This window comes from Euprymna scolopes, chromosome 28 (assembly GCF_053919585.1).
Source record: "Euprymna scolopes isolate OS-2025 chromosome 28, ASM5391958v1, whole genome shotgun sequence".
NCBI lineage: Eukaryota > Metazoa > Mollusca > Cephalopoda > Sepiida > Sepiolidae > Euprymna > Euprymna scolopes.
Genome location: NC_136509.1, coordinates 72285153 through 72305166, shown reverse-complemented (window position 1 = coordinate 72305166; position 20014 = coordinate 72285153). Strand labels below are relative to the sequence as shown.

General features: G+C 35.0%; 1 protein-coding gene and 1 pseudogene across 2 annotated transcripts in view; both read right to left on the bottom strand.

Annotated features, from left to right (window-relative positions):
- Positions 1 to 20014, bottom strand: part of LOC145249691 (centlein-like) — a 1118615-nt gene that overhangs the window by 354742 nt on the left and 743859 nt on the right. For both annotated transcript variants that reach the window (XM_080111490.1, XM_080111491.1), the window contains exon 13: positions 13449 to 13528. In XM_080111490.1, the coding sequence (XP_079967616.1) occupies positions 13449 to 13528 (80 nt within the window). The remainder of the gene's footprint in view (positions 1 to 13448; positions 13529 to 20014) is intronic.
- On the bottom strand, positions 1503 to 1620 carry LOC145249788 (5S ribosomal RNA; annotated as a pseudogene).

Below are 20014 nucleotides of genomic sequence, written 5' to 3'. Positions count from 1 at the left end.
ACAAATTGGTAACGCCACAAGTTCCACATGCAAACATATACGATCACATGTATAAAATATAACATATATATTTTATCTTCCCTTTTTGTTTGTTCTTTTATATTAGTACTGATGTCTTTTTTTTTTTGCTTTAGTTATATATATATATATATATATATATATATATATATATATATATATATATATATATATTATACCGGGGAGGGGGTGGAACAAATGGAATACACTCGTTTGCTAAAAAAACAAACCTGAATGACATAAGACATAGATATTACTGATCCTCACACCCTGCCGACGATCCACCTCAGCAAAATATACACAGAGCAGAGATTAGGCAACGTCCTGAAGAAATGTAATTCGAGTATATCACAACATGGAAAATGTCAGAGATATATTGGCAGAAGAAAAATATCCAAGGTTGGGGCTGGATTGCTATCCGTACGGTTCGGATTCTACGAAAAATGGAACACACTTTTATAATACTAATTTATTATTAAGAACTGTACACATTGGATATTCTACAGAACTAAATCATAATCTAATAATGTAACCAAGGATTTGGTTTGGTTATTTTATAGCATATCAACTCTTTGCGGGTTATTTAATGCCGAATCCAGTCATTTTTGGTAAAAGCTTTCATGTTATAAGTTCTTTATATTTTCAAATATTTATTCATGGCGTTTAGTTTGGTAGTTTTTTTTGTTTGTTTTTTTTTTTAATTTTTTTACCTAGAACTCACCACTTATCAAGGCCCGAAAGCTACTCAATCGTTAATGGTGTAAATTGAGTAGAATTTGATTATTTATGGGGACGACTTAATAAGAACTTGTTTACATTGGATTTGAAGGCAATTATGTTGTATTTAACCGGGAAGCAGGACAGCAGAGCAATGTTCTTTAGGCGACCAGTTCTGGGGAAAAAAGCTTTGTTCATTGAATCTGCGTTTAGATTTAGGCAAAAATAGAGAGTGGGGGAAATCGTATAGGTGTAGGTAATTGAGTGTTTTTCTGAAAGTTTGGCAAGGAGGGACCGAAAAAGCAACAACATCAATGTTTGGTGCATTTTAGGTCAAAAAGCAAATATATTCAGACAGCCCGATTAAATAGCAGCAGCATATCAAGACAACAATATGTTATTTAGAAAGTTGCATGTAGAGGGGTGAAGTGTCAGGGCGGTGGCTTCAGGCATCAAAATTGGCGGGGGGGGGGTCCTATTATATTTAATCATATTCAAATTATCTCCCTTTCTTTCATAGTACTAGGACTTTTACTTGAGACATACAATCATTGAACAGGTTCCAAGCACCATCAGACCCCTTCACACTGCTTTATATAGAACGATGCCTCCTTTTTGTCTCAAGAAACAATGGCCATCCCTGTAAGGGTAACTGTGCATTTAATCGTGAGGAAAGGGTTGCGCAATCCCCCATCCACACCTCACCTGAATCAGTGAAAAGGAGAGACCCAAGACTGACTGGATACAATGCCGAGATAAGCGGAGAGTACATACAGCACCTGGAAGTCTAAAAAAATCACCCATTTTAGTACTGACCAGGCTCAACGTTGCTTAACTTTGGTGATCTGATGAGAACCGGTGTGTCAACGTGATTATGTTGCATGTAGAACACTATCTTTTTAAATACATAATGCCTTATAGTGTTTCTGAATTTTTTAGATGATGATTGAGCATTTTTATACTGAAACGACTTGAAACTTTTTCCATTTCATCACACATTTTGAACTTTAATGATTGTGGCTTTTTTTAACACAAGGATCACCACTTATCAAGGCCCAGCGGCCACTCCAGGATTAGGGTTAATGGGTATACATTAGTCAATGTGATTATAGCATAGTAAACATAAGTAGTGGGAATTTTGTAAATTGGATTACTTAGGGGGACGGTTCATCAAGAACTTGTTTATGTTGGACTTGAAGACAATTAGATTGTAGTCAGCTGGAAATCAGGAAAGGGAAGAGAGTTCCACAGACGTGCAGTTCTAAGAAAGAAACTTTGTTCATGGAATCTACGTTTAGGTTTAGGCACAGATAAAGAGTGTGGGAAATTATTGATAGTGGTTTTGGCTAGACGAGTGTTTTTTGTGAAAGTTTGGTGAGGGGGGAACCATAGATTGAAGCTCAGCTGAGCACTTGCCATAAAAATAACGATAAAGCAGAGACAGGCTCGCAATGTCTCTTCTGTGAGAAAGAGGTTGCAGGGAAGAGAAAAGGGCATCCCCCATTAAGCTACAAAGTCTATTTTGAACTCTGTCAAAGCAGAATAAGCTGCTTCTAGCAGCTCCTGCCCAGATGTGGCAACAGTACTCCATCGTTGGCCGTACCTGGCTTTTATATAGGTAGAGAATTGCATCAGCAGTGAGATATCTACTGGAGTGGTAGAAGGACTCCACCATTTGTTGGAAAAAAAATAACAAATTATTCTTGCCATCATTTACAAATAAGAACTATTGTCACGATACTGTATGGCACAATCATGTTGACACACTGGTTCTCGCCAGATCACCGAAGATAAGCAACGTTGAGCCTGGCCAGTACCAGATGGGTGACCATTTAGGAAGGTCATGCGCTGTATGTACTGTGAGGTAAAATACCAGGTTGAGAAACTGGAGTGGTCTATCCTTCTCTCAAGGGTAGATGGTAGGCACCTCATCTAGTGATGGCGTCATGATAAAAAATACCCTTGGTATCCCTAGCGAAGTATCAAGTATTCAGCTACCGACAAGATTTGAATTACACTACAAACTCGTGTAGTGAGTTCAATCCTGGCTGCGACCATGCTGGTGGTCACGATACAGAAGATATTGAGGTTATATATTTGGATTCGTCGGATTACTGTTCTCATCTTGAGCGTGATTATAAAAACGTTTCAGTTGATGTGAAACAAAACTTGCCTGTTAGGTTATTTATCTCCCTCCCCCGATGGAATGATGTTACACAAGAGTTCAAAAGTGTGATTTAAAAAGCACTATGGCCTAAAAAAAATGTCTGAGTAGCTCTGTTGCCATTCCCCAATAGGTGCCTCTCAGGCGATAAGCAATAAATTAACCCCTTCTGCAAGAGTGAGAAGGCAAAATAGGAGAGGGTAGACCTTCTAGAACTGCACAAGATCAAAACCATATTTCAGACAACAGGGAAAAAATATTTCAACAATGGCCGAGACTCTGGTGGCTTCACTGTCGAGCACTCACCCCCCCCCCTCCGAGTTGATAGCACTGAATACTGTGCTACAATCTTTCCATCATTCACAAATAAGAGCTATTGTCATGATACACCTGAAGAAGATAAGAGGTTACATATTATTTGGATTCTTCGGATTACTTTTCTCATTTTGACGGGAATTTTAACAACATTTCAGTTAATGTGCAACAGAGCGCATATGAATGTGCACGAAAATATCAACAGTAGCCAAACGATAGATAGCTAGTGAAAATATCAGCAGCAGCAGTTGTTAAAGCATGTATGCAAATTAGCAAGTGTGCACGAGCTTGCGTCATAAGAAACAGAAAAAAGGACAGCACGTGGTCGAAGAGAGAAGCAAAATTCACCGGTCAAGATGGACGTGTGAAAGTCAAAGATGAGAAAGCACTGGCTGAGGTGGCGGCGACGGAGACTTTTAAGAAAAGCATTTTGGAAGAACCACAAATAAATGCATTCCATTTGCATTTTTAAAAAATGCCGAGTTGGATTTATTTTTGTTTGTTCCTTTGCGACGGTACCAGACAGAGTGGGGGGGGGTCTGAGAAAGATTTGAACTGTAGAGGCACAGTTAAAAAGTAACGGTTACACCACATTACACATGTTATTATTCATTTTATCATTTCTACCTTCTCCAAGACCACTTGTTTGATATTGCATGGAGACTTGCCAGTCTTGGAGAGTAATGTTGACACCCGCTAATGCCTCAAACAATGATTAATCCGACAATACTGTTTGTCTAAACCACAACACACACACACGCACACAAAGGTCTTTCTTACAAAGAAGTTCCCCAACCCCACATCTTTTTAAGACAAAGGAGTGGCGAAAGAACTGACCCATTAAACTATCGCTCAATTAGCCTCCTCCCTCTTTTTGCCAAAATATTTGAGTCCTTAATTAATCAAGCTCTAGTTCACCACCTTACAGCTGCTAAACTTCTGTCAGACCACCAATATGGATTTAGGCAAGCCCGTTCTACTGCAGATATTCTAACTGTAATCTCTGAACGTTTATACCAAGCACTGGATAAAGCAGGGAAGGGAAGGGCAGTAGCCCTAGATATATCTAAGGCTTTTGACAGAGTATGGCACGATGGTCTTCTCATGAAAATAAAATCCTATGGTATTACTGGACGAATGCTTAGCATAATTAGATCCTTCTTAAATGAGAGAAGAATCCAAGTTGCTCTCGATGGGCGTGCGTCCAAAAAATTTTATATAAATGCGGGTGTACCTCAGAGATTATCCTTGGACCTTTATTATTTCTGATATTCATAAATGACTTACCTGATAAAATTGTCTCTGATGTGGGTATATTTTCCCACGACACCATGCTCTATAGCAGGCACATGGGGAAAACTAATGAGCACATATCTAAAGTAATGGCTGAAACTCTAGAGGAAGATTTTCAGTCTGTAGTGGAATGGGGTCATAAATGGATGGTAACATTCAACGCTGCCAAGACAAAGCTCGTTTGCTTTAATAATTACATGAAACCTTACCAACCACCAATAGCTAGAGATACTTTACCTGAAAGCACTTCGTTCAAACTCCTTGGCTTAACGTTCACAGGAAACATGGGTTGGAATAGATACATTGAGATTATTGCTAAGGCTGCTGCAAAGAAGGTGGGCTCTCTCTATCATGCTAGAAAGTTACTTATGCCTGAAAGTATCCTGTACCTCTACAAAGCCACGATTTGACCAGGTATGGAGCACTGCTGTCACATTTGGACTGCTGCCTCTGATACTAGTCTCTCACTCCTGGACAGGGTCCAAAAGAGAGTCGCCAACCTAATAGGTCCTGAATTGTTGTCTAAACTTCAGCCCCTGTCCCACCGACGAAATGTTGCATCCCTCTGCCTGTTTTACAAGTATTTTAATAGTAGATACTTTGGCAAACTACAAGCACTTGTACCCATCTTGACAAAAACACCCCTGACAAACCCAACAAGCAGCAAAGTCCCACCCCTACACAGTTGAAATCCCTAGATGTAAGAAAGCCTTTTACTCTAATGGCTTCTTCCCCAGAACGGCAGGACTTTGGAATTCTCTTCCAGTTTCCTGCTTCCCCAACTGTACTGACATGCATAAGTTCAAGTGTAATGTGAACAGACATCTTGCTGCTAAACTCCCTACATAGTACCCCTGGATCTTAGGTCCCTGATAGTAGCCCCCTACATCAAAGTGGCAATATGCCTTGTTAGGGGTGAAAATGTAAAAATATATATATATTGCCGACTGTTCGTGTGCAAATTTTGGTACCTTGTTAAGACCTGACCTGTATTTTTCTTTACTGTCTCACTTTGACTGCAAATATCTACAAATGTCCTCCGTAGTCTTAACAAGAAACACCCAACCGAAAATCCACAGTAGTGGCTCTATGAAATATAAGCCTTTTTACGTAACATCCGACTTTCTTCAGGTATATCATGTCAAACTCAGGAATCTGCACAGAATTTCGAATGGAACTCTTTATTATTCTCTTAACATTTAGAGAAAAAGAAACTCTTTTTTTTTTTTCAATGTAGTTATTTAATGTACATGCATGTGCGTCTCTGCAAACAAATGCGTATATTAAATGACGAAATAATAAGTCTCTTTACTTCTATATAAGAATAATAAAAAACTATCAGGAACTGTGGAAATTCCACAGGTGACTTATTCCTATGTAATATATTGATGTTGGGATTCTGTAGATGTTGAGTGTAAATGGAGACGCTCTGATATGATTGTAGCTTTTTTGTTTAAACTGCAAAAGTATTTATCTAAGCTAGCAAGAACGCCCGGCAAAGCCCGGTCATAAAGTACGTTTACACATGATATTTTAATTCTTGTAGATTTCGTATATATTATTATAGAGTTAATGTTCTATGGATAAAGTTGTGATTTCAAAAATAAAAAAATATATCTATATGACTTGAGTGCATTAGCTTGAATGGAAACCAAAATAAACACTTATGAAACAATATATATATATATATATATATATATATATATATATATATATATATATATATATATATAACTGGAGTTCTTTCAGCCATAATTGAAACCGAAACCAAAATTTATGACAAGAAATAGAAGAACATAACAATTAAACGACCTGGATGTAAACGTAACGCACAAGAAAACACATATGCTATCGTATTAATATATATATATATATATATATATATATATAATAACAATACTCTAATAATAATAATAACAACAACAATAAGACTAAAAATTATAATAAGACAGAAACAGTACCCCCCCCCCTCAAAAAAGTGTCGGTATCAACTGATACCATACTGAATAGTCGAGGAGGGTCAAAGAGGATGAAAAGACCGGGGAGAGAAAGCACTAACCAGAGCCTCCACTGGATGAGTGCGACAAGGACTTGAACCTTATGGAGGCTGTTTATTACCCAAATTCCAGTGAAGACCAAAGGTCACTACCAACGAGAAATCAATGGTAAATTGCTGTTGTGATAACACAAATTATTTTGCAAAAGTTATCGAAAGAGGTGGAGAGTACTAGAAATCTAGGGAGACTTGGTGTCACTCAGACTCTAGGAAGCACCACAAATTGTTCTGAAAGAGAATTCTTTGATGGCATGTAAGAAAACTCCTAGTGAGTAATAACAATAATTACCTGTGTGAGAAATTCTAAAAACTGGATCGTGCCAGACTACGATGGAATGCATGCATACTGGTTTTAACATAAGCTAACGACTCTGGACGAAAGGCTAATCAAAAAATTGAAAAGATACATTTACAAACAGACATACCAGATTGAATAATTAAAGGAAGAACTATGTTAATAGAAACTGAAAAGGGAACGATCCCAAACAACTACAGACCAATAATCTGTTTTTAAACATGTAGAAAATCCTAATGAGAAAACGGTTCTACCATTCCTTATTCATCCGAATAAACAAAAAGAATGTCGGATAAGGGGATAAGGAAACGAGAGATGCATGAATTCTTATGCATAGATCAAAAGATTCTAAAGGAAAAAATTGGAAAAAAAATAGCCCTGTATGCACGTTTGCACTGAAGCCGAACACATGTCTGAAGAAGGAAAAATTTCCCGAAATATCATACAACATAAACTTCCATTTGACCATAATGCAAGTATAAAATATAAAAAAATAGATATATATATTGTAATAATAAAGGTAAATGTGCACAGATTTTTCTATCGTTATATGTTTAAATTTGCTTCAGTTTGTGTCTATTTGATACACCTCTGCATTTCATATCCTTTATAGAAAAAAATAACATAACCATGGCATGGATTGACAACAAGAAATCCTACAACAGAATCCTTCAAGCATGGATAACTAAGTGCTTAAGAATGTACAAGTTACCCAACAAGATTATGAATATTATTAATGAAAACATGGGGCACAGTGTGCCTATAAACACTGACATTTCACTTTCTTATGATTCGTAATTGACAGCTGCATAATTAGAAATGTTGACTGCCAAGTAGACGGTTGAGATTTTGCGTAGATTTCTAACCTTTCTTTCTCTAGGAAGCATACAAGCATCACACTCTCATATACACATAGATATTGAGTTTATTTATATATAATTTATGAATTCAATTCAAATATATTTAACATAAACCAAAAGCCAATATGATGATGATGATGAAATGTGAAGACGATAAAATTGATGATGATGATGATGATGATGATGATGATGATGATGATGATGATGATGATTTGGCACACTTCGAAATAATACGTTCGCATCTGTTTGATACCCTTATAACCAAGACCACAGAAAACGACTTAGGAACCAGACTTATCTCCCTTTTGTTAGAACTTATTTTCTGACCTTTTGTAAAAACGCTTAAACACAATTGGTGAAAAGGATAGACTTAAAATCACGTGTTAAGTCTGGTACATTGTGATTTGTGGAAGCATCTGTTTTATATAACTTCCCCGAAGAAAAGAATAAGCGCCAAAAGTGCTTCATACATGTGTAGAGTTTTTATAAATGCAATTATATAAATATTTTAAGAACTCTATTAATCTGTCAACGTTTCAACATTTCCATGCCATTGTCCAGATGAATCTCATAGTCAGAAAATAATTCTAAAACTATTTATTTATTTTTAGAATCATTTTCTGACTGTGAGATTCATTTGGAGGCCTGATGACGACATGAATGTGTCAAAACGTTGATCGATCCACTTACATCTTCTTACAATGCTTTTAATTATTATCATAAAACTCCATAAATACACTGAGGACACAAATGTGCACGAGACATGAGTGCCACTGATGTGATGACTCTCACATAAGGACTGATTTGGGTGAGACTAAATTAAGACTTGTAAATAGATAAAAACATACAAATTTGAAAGGATGGTTTAAGAAAGGAAATAATATCATTCTTTTTTACCAACAGGGTTGTGACAGAATGTCAGAGTGGAGGTGGGGGACATTGTTTGCACAAAAAATAGACTTTGCCAACAAATACGAAAATTAAGCAAACGAAATTAAGCTAACCCATATAGATGTCAATGCTCCTGAAAATCATATTCGTGCAGTTTATCCATATGCAAAACATGAATCAACGCTGTGTCTATATTTACCAAATGACAATAAGAATAAAAACAAAAATATCCTGCAAAAATATATGGATTCGTTTTTTGTGAAGATTTTTTTTGCATGTGTATGGTTATTTATGATTTTCTGTTATTATTTTATTTTTACTTATTTATTTTTTTTATTATTCGTTTTATCATTTCTAACCTTCCCCAAGAACACTTGTTTGATATTGCATGGAGACTTGCCAGTCTTGGAGAGTAATGTTGACACCCGCTAATGCCTCGAACAATGATTAATCCGACAATACTGTTTGTCTAAACCGCAATGCACACACACACACAAAAAAAAACAAAAAAAAAAAAACGTCTTTCTTGCAAACAAGTTCCCCAACCCCACATCTTTTTAAGACAAAGGAGATCTCAATAAAAACACATAGCCGACTGTTTGTGTGCAAATTTTGGTGCCTCGTTAAGACCTGCATTTTTCTTCACTGTCTCGCTTTGACTGCAAATATCTACAAATGTCCTCTGTAGTCTTAACAAGAAACACCCAACCAAAAATCCACAGCAGTGGATCTATGAAATATAAGCCTTTTCATCCTAGTATGGATCCAGTAGAACAAAAATGAAAAGCTAAACTAGAAACAACGGAAGGTAAAAATTAATTTCTCAAACCAGAACAGGTTGTACCAATTTTATGTTCCTTCACAAAAATTCAAATCAATATATAATCATTAGGGTAATGACAACAGCATATTCTTTTCCTTGTTTTGATTTGCAAATATATATCCATTGATATCTTATATGTTTTTTATGTAGAGTGATGTACTTCTCGGTTGATTGTGTTTAACTGTGTCGGATATATACTCGAGAGTCAAAACAATTGAAAGAATATGCTGTTGTCATAGCTATAATAATCATATCAAACCTTATGCCTAGAATTCTTGTTTCAATTTTAACCAAAATCCATTACATGATTTTGAATCTAAAAGTTGTCAAAACTTTAAGGTTTAAAGCTTAATGAATTTTAAAAAGAAACTGAATGAAAACATGCAACCTAGTGTGTATATAAACATTAAGATCTCGTTATGACCTGTGACTGACAGCTGAATGGTTAGAAGTGTTGACTGTTAAGTAGAAAATCAACTCTCAATCCTAGCTTGAAGAACTTGCTTGTTAAGTTAATCTCCCGCAGGAATAATGTGACATAAGAGTTTGTAAGTGAGATTTGAAAAGCCAGCACTCGAGAAGAACAGCACTTTAGCCTGCAAAACATACCTGGACAGCTCTATCAGTATTCCCTGGTAAAAGGCGCCTCAGGCGATAAGCAATAAACTAACCCCTTATCAATGTAACAAGGTAAAGCATGGGAGGTTACGCCTCTTAGAAATGCACACGACCAAAGAAAACAAAGAAAAAAGATATTTCAACAATGGCATAGACTCTGGTAATTTTGATGTTGAGGGATCCCTACACCCCCCCGCGTCTGATGGTGGAAATCTTATTTAATTGGTGTCTAATGACTAGGGCTATGACAACAGGGTATTCTTTTCAATGTTTTGACTCTCAAGTATATATTCGACACAGTTAGACACAGTTAATCAACCAAGAACCATATCACTCTATATAAAAGCATATAAGATATTAAGGGATACACACTCGAGAGTCAAAACAATGGACAGAATATTGCTGTTGTCCTAGGCCTACTAATGACTACGGATCAGATTAAATACAAATGTAAAACATATTTCAGAATTTTGGAGATAAGGATGTATTCAGACTATTGTTCTCATCTTGGCTGTTATTTGCACAACATTTCGTCTAATGTTTTGTCTGGAAAGACCCATGGTGCAACAGATAAAAGTATTAACTGATAATTACTTCTATGTGACAGTCTTCTTGGAGTCAGAAGTTCAATCCTCAGTACAGGCAATACTAAACATAGAATTACTTAAAACTTCTATTCGATTATGGCTGACAGAACAAGAGCAAGCTACTCCCCTGCCTCATAGAGTAAATAAAAAGTCCCATTTAAATTTTGTACAGATTCCCGAGTTTGACATAAAAATTCAAGAATTCAATATAACGAATTTGAAGAAGGTTGGTGGTTACATCAGCCGAAATGTTGTGAGAATAATACCCAAGATAAGAACAGAAGCACAATTATCCATATAATTTGAAATATTTGAACTACTAGCAGGGCAATCCGACGTTGCTTAAGATTGAATAAGGACCAACGAATGTTTCATACTTATAATACTTTTATTGTCACCAAGATCGGTGAAATCGACCATTTTTAAAAAAATCGATTGATTGCCTGTTCTAGTCAGAAACCAATCATGATGCACTGAGAAAAAGCTTCACATGTAGTGACTTAGTTCACAATACATTGTAATTTACATTGCACTGTAGAGAACCTACCGTTGATTTTATAAAATCATTTTTTATATATAATGGCTTTAATTGAAATTTAAAATGCAAAAGCCAAGTATCATGGTTCAATTGTGCTCTAAACAGAACATGCCCTTGCCTTATCAAAAAACATACTTTTAATTTTATATTACTTGCGTGGTGATAAAACTTCTTAAATACACTTGTGATGTTAGGCTGTATAAAGGTGTTAACTTTGGTTAAATTTGAACTATTTCTTCTTGAAGTGGATTTTTTTTATTATCTATACTTATCAAGAGGCATACAGAACCTATCTAAGGTACCCCTAGATATATTAAGTACTTTTGCGTGAAATTAAAAAAAAAAATCAGCTCAGTCATTTTTTCTTTTTTGCTTTCATTATTTATTTAATCCTGACCTTTTACACCTTGTAGCAGTGTTCAAAAATCTATAATGATCGGTTAATTATTTTAGAAGTGGCTCTTGTACATAGAAATATATACATATACATATACACAACTTCATGCAGGATCATTCCAAAAGTAATGCACGCTATTTTTTTAACTAAAACAAAAAGTTCAGGTAAGAATGCATAAGTTCTGTCAGGATAACAATACAATTTACAATCTGATCCATTCAAGCTGAATAAAAAAAAAAATTAGTAGGCATTACTTTTGGAACGTCCCTGGTATAAATAGGGATGTCACAGTATGGATAATTCAGAATACCATCATGGTTATTATTTTTAAAACATTTTGGCCAATGTAAGCTTCTACCTTTTTCAGATGCATCTTGGTATTCATACATAATAAGGACCATGCTATCATCAGATTTTCTGGGCAATTTACATAAAACGCCGGAAAGTGCTGCATGAAAATTTTGCAAGTTTTTGTGTCAAACTTTCTAACCCATATCGAATTTTGAAGTGAATGCTTTTTATAATCCATGAGGGTAGATTATTCATGTTCTGTCTGCCATTAACAATATTCTCAGAGCTGTCCGCCTGTGAAACACTGTTCCGTTGGCATACTTCCCAGCTAAATACAACATGGTTGCCTTCAAATACAATGTAAACAAGTTCTTGTTAAGCCGTCCTCATAAATAATCAAATTCTACCTAAATCTACATCAACGATTACCACACTATTACATTAAATTCATTAACTCTTATCCTCAAGTGGCCTTCAGGCCTTGATAAGTGGTGATACAAAAGTAAAGATAAAAACGTAAACGCTATTAAATGTTTACAGATAACATGAATTAGAAGAAATACATACAAGGCTGCTGCAAAGAAGTTGGGCACCCTCTACCATGATAGAAAATCTCTCACACCTGTCAATATCCTGTATCTCGACAAAGCCATCATTGGCCCATGCGTGGATAATTGTTGTCACATCTGGGCTGGTGCATCTACCACTAGTCTCTCACTCTTAAACAGAGTCCAAAAAGGAGCCTCCAAGCTTATAGGTCTCGGACTGTCTATCAAGATCCAACCCTTCATCACTGCAATGTTGAATCCCTGTGCTTGTTTCACAAGTACTTCAATCAAATGTGCACGGACAAAAAAAATAATTTTTTGTTCTTACTGGAAATTGTTTAAAAAGCAGCACCGAAACTAGGTCAAAGAGTAGACTGCTGCTGATTTGTATTCTTTATTGTTTTATTTGTATTATATTGAGAGAGAGAGAGAGAGAGAGAGAGAGAAGGTGAGCTGGAGGAAGGCAGAGGGACAGGTGTAGTCAATAGGTAACATGTGGCTTTCCTGATAGTGCAGCATCTATTAAATTTCAGACACTCTTTTGGACTACTCTCTGGTGTGAATAATTTTCTACCATGGTAGAAGGAGCCCACCTTCTTTGCAACAGCCTGGACAATGCCCTCATGTATTTGTTCGAATTCATGTTGCCTGTGAACATTAAACCAGGGAGTTTGTAGGATGAGCTCTCAGGTAAGGTGTTATTTTTTATGGCAATCGATGATTGAGAAGGTTTTTTTTTTTGTAATTGTTAAAGGAAAGAAGCTTACTCTTAGCAGCATTAAATGTTAAGACTCCATTCCTCTATAGCCTGGAAGTCGTTTTCTAGGATTTCTGCCATTTCCTGTGTTTATGTGTATATGTGTGCATTCGTTTTTCCTTCATGTCTATTATGGAGTGTGATGTCATCAGCATAATCTTAACAGCTATATTTCCTTATCCAAGGTGCCAGGCAAGATCGGGTATGCCCGCTAGTTTATTAAAAATAACAGATGTCTAAAGAGTCATAAATAAATGATGTAATAATGAAAACAACGAACCTCTTTTCTTAAGCTTTTCAGTTCCGACTGGGATTTAAGATTCTCTCCTTTATGTTTCATTTGCATGAAATATTCATGATCTGTTGAATAAAATAGAAAGAGGTTATTATTAAAAAAAGCATTGGAATAAAATAGTCTAAATACATTGAGAGTTATGCCCCTTGAATAAATTTAAAGTTATTTCCCCTGATATATACTGTCCACAATGAGAATTGAATCTTCAGCTTCTTTGATGTACAAAAGACTTGCATATGCATATTTCAAGTTTCTTTTTTTTTTTTTAACTCATTTGCATTCCTCACCCAAATAAAAAATATTGCCACTTGAACGTAAGGGCTACTATTTAAGATCGTGTATAATAGGTGAGTGTGTCCAGTTGAACTGTAACGTTTTCCGGGAATCAACACGTTGTAACCGAGAATAGGAAAGAATTTCAACCCGCTTTTTCTTTGTAATAACGAGATTTATTTTCTAACTGTTACCGCCGTCACGTCACCCACTTAATCTCGAACGTTATCTCATTCTGTGTTGCGTGTCTCTAACGTGATCATTCTATTTCACCTTTTCATAGACTTTATTTCTTTACTGGTGACGTCCTTTCCCATGCATTTGCATACGGATGTCCGCACTATGTTACAGAGCAGCGATATGTTTGTTTACATTACATTTAAACTTCTGAACGCTTATACAGTCAGGGGAGCAGGAGGCTGGGAGGAGATTCCAAAAATCTAGCACTCTGAGGGGGAAAAAAACTATTAGAGTAGAAGGATTTCCGGTATGTAAGGACTTCAATTGTGAAAGGGTGAGATTTTGTTGCTATCAGATTAGTCAGGAGTATATACATCGAGGATGACACAAATGCTATGAGTTCGTCAGAGTAGGACACTATCTCTAGGTGATTGCCAACTAAAGTTCAATCTGCCCTTAACCTTCTTTTATTGATGGTATAGTATCTGTTCTGTGATCACGATACCATCCTCCCAGCGATTACTATCTACTTATTGGGAGGATAGGGAATTACCAATATAAGAGACTCGAATATAAGAAAAACGGATATAAGAGAGATTTTCTCTGGTCTTAAATTAGTATGTACAGTGTAACCCGGATATAAGAAACGCGGATATAAGCGCGTTGTGCCGACCAGATAAGAAGTATCTTATATCCGGGTTACACTGTACATATAATATTACATTTTATAGACCGTTAAAAACAGAAAAAAGTTATACCCCATTGCCTCAGAATGAGTGCTTTAAGCCAGATTGATGGTTGAATATGGTTAAATTCGTGCTCATTTTTGCATTAAGTACTAAGTCCTATTAATTCCTAATAGCGCATCGAACAGATACCATAATACTTAATTCGCTACACATCGTCATAAAAAAGGTCCATACAAAACTTCAACCAGATCGGCCTAATACTTTCTGAGAAAAGTGGAACTTAAATAATAATCACTATTAATTCTAATTAATCTCTAATTGTGCATCAAACGAATACCATGAGACTTAGTTTGTTGCACTTTATCATAACAAAGGTTCATACGAAATCTTAGCCAAATCGGCCCTGTAGTTTCCGAGAAAAAGTGGATCGGAGAGACAGACGAACAGTCGAAGAGAAATATAATATAGATATGTATGAACGTACATGTCTGGTCTGTTTGTCCACATCGCCATTATGCACATATCCCAAAATGGCTACGATATCTCCTTAAACTATAAATGAGAGAAAAAAGAAAAAGAAAAACGGTATTTCATTATTGAAAATCCATTTTTGTCAATGCATTTAGCGAGTTAATTGTATCGGCTATTATTTCTTGCATCTTATTTGTTATCCCGTCCAATCGAGTTTCAACGTCGTTATTTTCTTTTCAGGGGGAAACAAAGTTGTTTTTTGTTCCACAAAACGCCCGGCTTCTTGTTTGCGAACAAAGTCCTTTGTGGCAAATCCAAATACACGGCAAAGACGAATCTTCCAGAACATTTGTCCTTCTTTTAGCTTGTGTCTTCAAATCGAAATAAAACAGCGCGTAGAACAAAAAAAAAAAAAAAAAAAAAAAGAAGAAACATTATGCGAAAACCGATATTATTCATTATCATGATTATTGCGATTATTAGCACCTTATATTACCCGTCTCTTAGCGCATCGAAGCCCCTCGCCCCATTTTTTCTTTTTTTGCGGGAACCACTTAGATGCGCAGTCACAAAAAATATAGATTGCTTAATCATTCCGATAGTCAATAGCACATTACAGATTTCCTTTAGTGTTATCTTTTTTGTCTTTTATATTTCAAGATCTTCAACAATCTAGGATTCTTTGCTATAACTATTTTTTTCGTGTGGACAATTTACCGCAGATATGGTAAATAGAATTTTTTTTTCTTTGCTATTTGTTTCTTTTTGGTGTTGTTGCAAACCACACTTTTATGTTCTTCCTTCGCCTGTGTCTTTTAACGGCATTCCTTTTTGTTTTTATTGGTCAGGATTAGAGTCTTCAAAAGACTCTGGGTTTCTCATAGACTTTCAGGAGACCGGTACTGTTGTCCAAAGAAAATCAGATTTGGATCCTAAAAGCCACGGAAACAATTCCCTTAGCTGGAAAAGCAACACAGTAGATGTTCACAGTTGCCTGTCATATTCATGAGGAAGGACTGGAGACCATTGTCTGTCACTCTCTCTCTCTCTCTCTCTCTCTCTCTCTCTCTCTCCTCCCTTTCAACACACACACGTGTGTGTGCGTATGCGTGTTTATGTAGAGGGATTTGTGACTATGTTTACACAGATTAAGCATTAAATCATTATATTTTATATTATTATATATATGCGTGTGTGTTACTATATACATTGACATAGGGAATGTATAAACCTGTTATGCCCCTCGCAATATATATATATATATATATATATATATATATATATATATATATATATATATATATATATATATATATATTATAAAAGTATATATATATATTTATATAGATATATATATATGTAACAATATATATATATATTTATATAACAATATATATATATATTTATAAAACAATATATATATATATATATTTATATAACAATATAAATATATATGTTTATAAAACAATATATATATTTATATAATATATATATATTTATATAACAATATAAATATATATATTTATATAACAATATAAATATATATATTTATATAACAATATATATATATATTTATATAACAATATATATATACATATATTTATATAACAATATATATGTATAATAATTATATATATATATATATATATATATATATATATATAAGGGAACGTGTCTGTGTGTCTGTCTGTCTGTATACATTTCTCTACGCTATTACACTGTCAATTTTTAGACTACAGACTCAAAATATGATAGACAGGGTACTGAGATCTGGTAAAATCTATGTGATCGGTTTTCGACCAGAAATTTGGTTAATGTTTGGAGGCGGGGGGGGGGCTATGATTCAGTTTATTTATTTTTAGTTTGTATTTTGTTGTTAATTGTTTGGAGAGTGTCAGCGAGCGGTCGCGGCCACGGGTACACACAATCAATATGCGCATATGAGCCCGTATAACCGCCTCCTTGGGGGCGGGGGCGTCGATGTATGTATGTATCTGTGTATGTGCGCATCCATGCCTACGCACGCGCACCCAATCTTAGCACCTTAAAAAAAATTTGACGCAAACGAGAACAACGCAGGTACCTATGCATGCAGGCGCACATATGCACATATATTTGCATGCCAGGGCGGGCATGTATGTGTACCTGTTACCGTTTCTTTTAACGTGTGTACCCGTGGCCGCGACCGCTAGCTAACCCTCTCCAAACAATTAACAACAAAATAAAAACTAAAATTAAATAAACCGAATCATAGCCCCCCCCCCCGCCTCCAAACATAAGTGCTCAAGACATACTTACCAAGAAATCACCTCACCAACGAGATGCTAAAAACTTTAACACTAAGACTCGAATTTTAAAATAACCCCCCTCCTCCCACCCCCATATATTCCCCTCCCTCTCATGTATCCCTATGCCCTCAGCCACACCAGAAATGAACCTCCCAGACCCTGCCCCACAAGTTCCTTAAACCCCAAAACTAAAACATTATCGACATACCAAACGCCCCCCCACCTTCCCTCCTTGTTCCCTTCCTCTCTTCCTCTTCCGCCCTCCTCACAACCCCCCCTGACCTCATTCACTCTTCCACTCTTTCATCCCAAAATAGCGAACATTTCTGTAAAAGTCTGAGGACGCTACAGACGGCAAAAAAAACGGCCGTGTAGCCGAAACAATAATGTAACTTATCAGAAAGATACCATAATAAAAAATAAAACGCATATTTGGTCTACAACAGTATTGAGCATTTTCTTCAGTTTTTATTAATTACCATCTCCACTAAATATATATATATATATATTATAAAAGTATATATATATATATATATATATAAAAATATATATTTATATATATATATATATGTAACAATATATATATATATTTATATAACAATATATATATATATTTATAAAACAATATTGAGCACTTTCTTCAGTTTTTATTAATTACCATTTCCACTAATATATATATATATATATATATATATATATATATATATATATATATATATAATGTGTGTGTGTGTGTGTGTGTGTGTGTGTGTATGTATGTATGGGTAGTGCATAAATCACTTTACATTTTAAAATGAATTTTTTCAATAAATTAATTTTAATTTACATGATATTACTTTTCATACATAAATCAAAATAAAATTCTAATCTTCAACCTATGCAATAAAAAAAAATTAATAAAGTATCTGCATCTGCAAAAAGGATATTTTATTTCAAAATGATACAGTTTATTCTACGCCATACAGTAACTTATGCGCCATCCTGCATATAGCCAAGAGAAACTTTAGTCATTTTATTAAATAAAATCCTAAAGTAAATCTTTTTAAAATAAAATCTAAATTGCCGGTATATTAACAAAATAAAACATATCGCAGACACAGCACTTGCATAAGCAGCCTTCTCGATAGAAAATCCACAATTAGAAGAGGGGCATTCAATTATATAATAATATAATTGCGAAAAAAAATACTTACCTAAAATTGTTCATAGAAAATAGGGATCATCAGGTGGTTACCGGAGTAATAATAAAATAAAAAATAAAACATATTTATTTAACAAGTTTAAGAAGCCTACCCTAAAGATTTCACTTGAACTTGTATAAATATGTTTCATTATTTATCCTTTATTTTTATTTTCCACCGTTTTTGAACACTTAAAATAAATTTTAATCCGGAATTTTAAGTTCTTGGGTCCTTTTTTTTTCTTTCAGATTGTTTTATTTATGTGTATATGTACTTCCATATCCCCTGTTTGATTTTTCTATTTCCTTTCCTTCTTTCTCCACTTTCTCATATAGCTTCCCTATTTTTTCCTTCTTTTATTATTAGCTCTTCTTTAATAATTCCGATTATTTCACAGTGACCCAGATTTTCCTTTTTTTACTTTTACTTACATATATATCTTCTATAATATAAAGCTAAATGTGTGTGTGTGTGTATGTGGTCACGAATAGGCTCCTATATGGTTGACTATTTTAAAAAACTGATTACATATAATGATAGAAGATGTATCGAGACACAGGAATGGGTATGTTTGATCCGGCAGAACAGTGGTTCATAAAAAATTGTGGTGTTCGTTCGCACCTGACCTCCATAGAATGGAAATATGTCACAAAGTTTAACAAGGTTTTTTAATATAGATCCACAGAATATTGTGATAAGTGTTTCAGTGTGAACAGGTATGGTATAATAAATTATGAGGCTTATCTATTTTATTTTTACTTTCATCATATTTTGCTTTGGTTTTGATACCCCCAAATTCGAAGCTATCTCTTTATAACCCTTCCTTTTCATAACCTATCACACTTTCATAAATCAGAGTCCATTTTCTGTAAGCTGTTTTTGTACCCGTCATTGACTGGGTTCAAAAACAGCCTACAATAAGCATTCATATGTCACTACACATTTATGAGCATGTTTCGGTCAGCCAGTTACTAGTAACTAGAAACCTCTTCAGGCAATACTGTTTGAACAAAAGTAGAGTCCACATAATCTATATATCTATAAAAGTGAACGTGTCTGTCTGTCTGTGTGTCTGTCTGTCTGTGTACATTTCCCTACGCAATAACTCTGTCAATTTTTAGTCTATAGACTCGAAATTTGAAATACCGGGTAGTGAGATTTGGGAAAATCGATGTGACGGGTGTCAGCCAGAAATTTGGCTGTTAAGGGGTCAAATTTCAACGATTTGACCTTTAAGAACTCTACCAAACTCCTCCGACAATTTTGGGTCTAGACACTTGAAATTTTAGATATAGGTTCCTTGAACATGGATCTAACTTAATAAAGTGATTTGAGCCCGAAACAATAAATTTTAAGGGGTCATAACCATTTTTTTTTGTTTTTTTGCTTTTTTTGCACAGCATACACCTCCAAAACCCGAGCAACGCCGGGCACCCCTGCTAGTAATTATAAAAAAAAGAAGAAATACA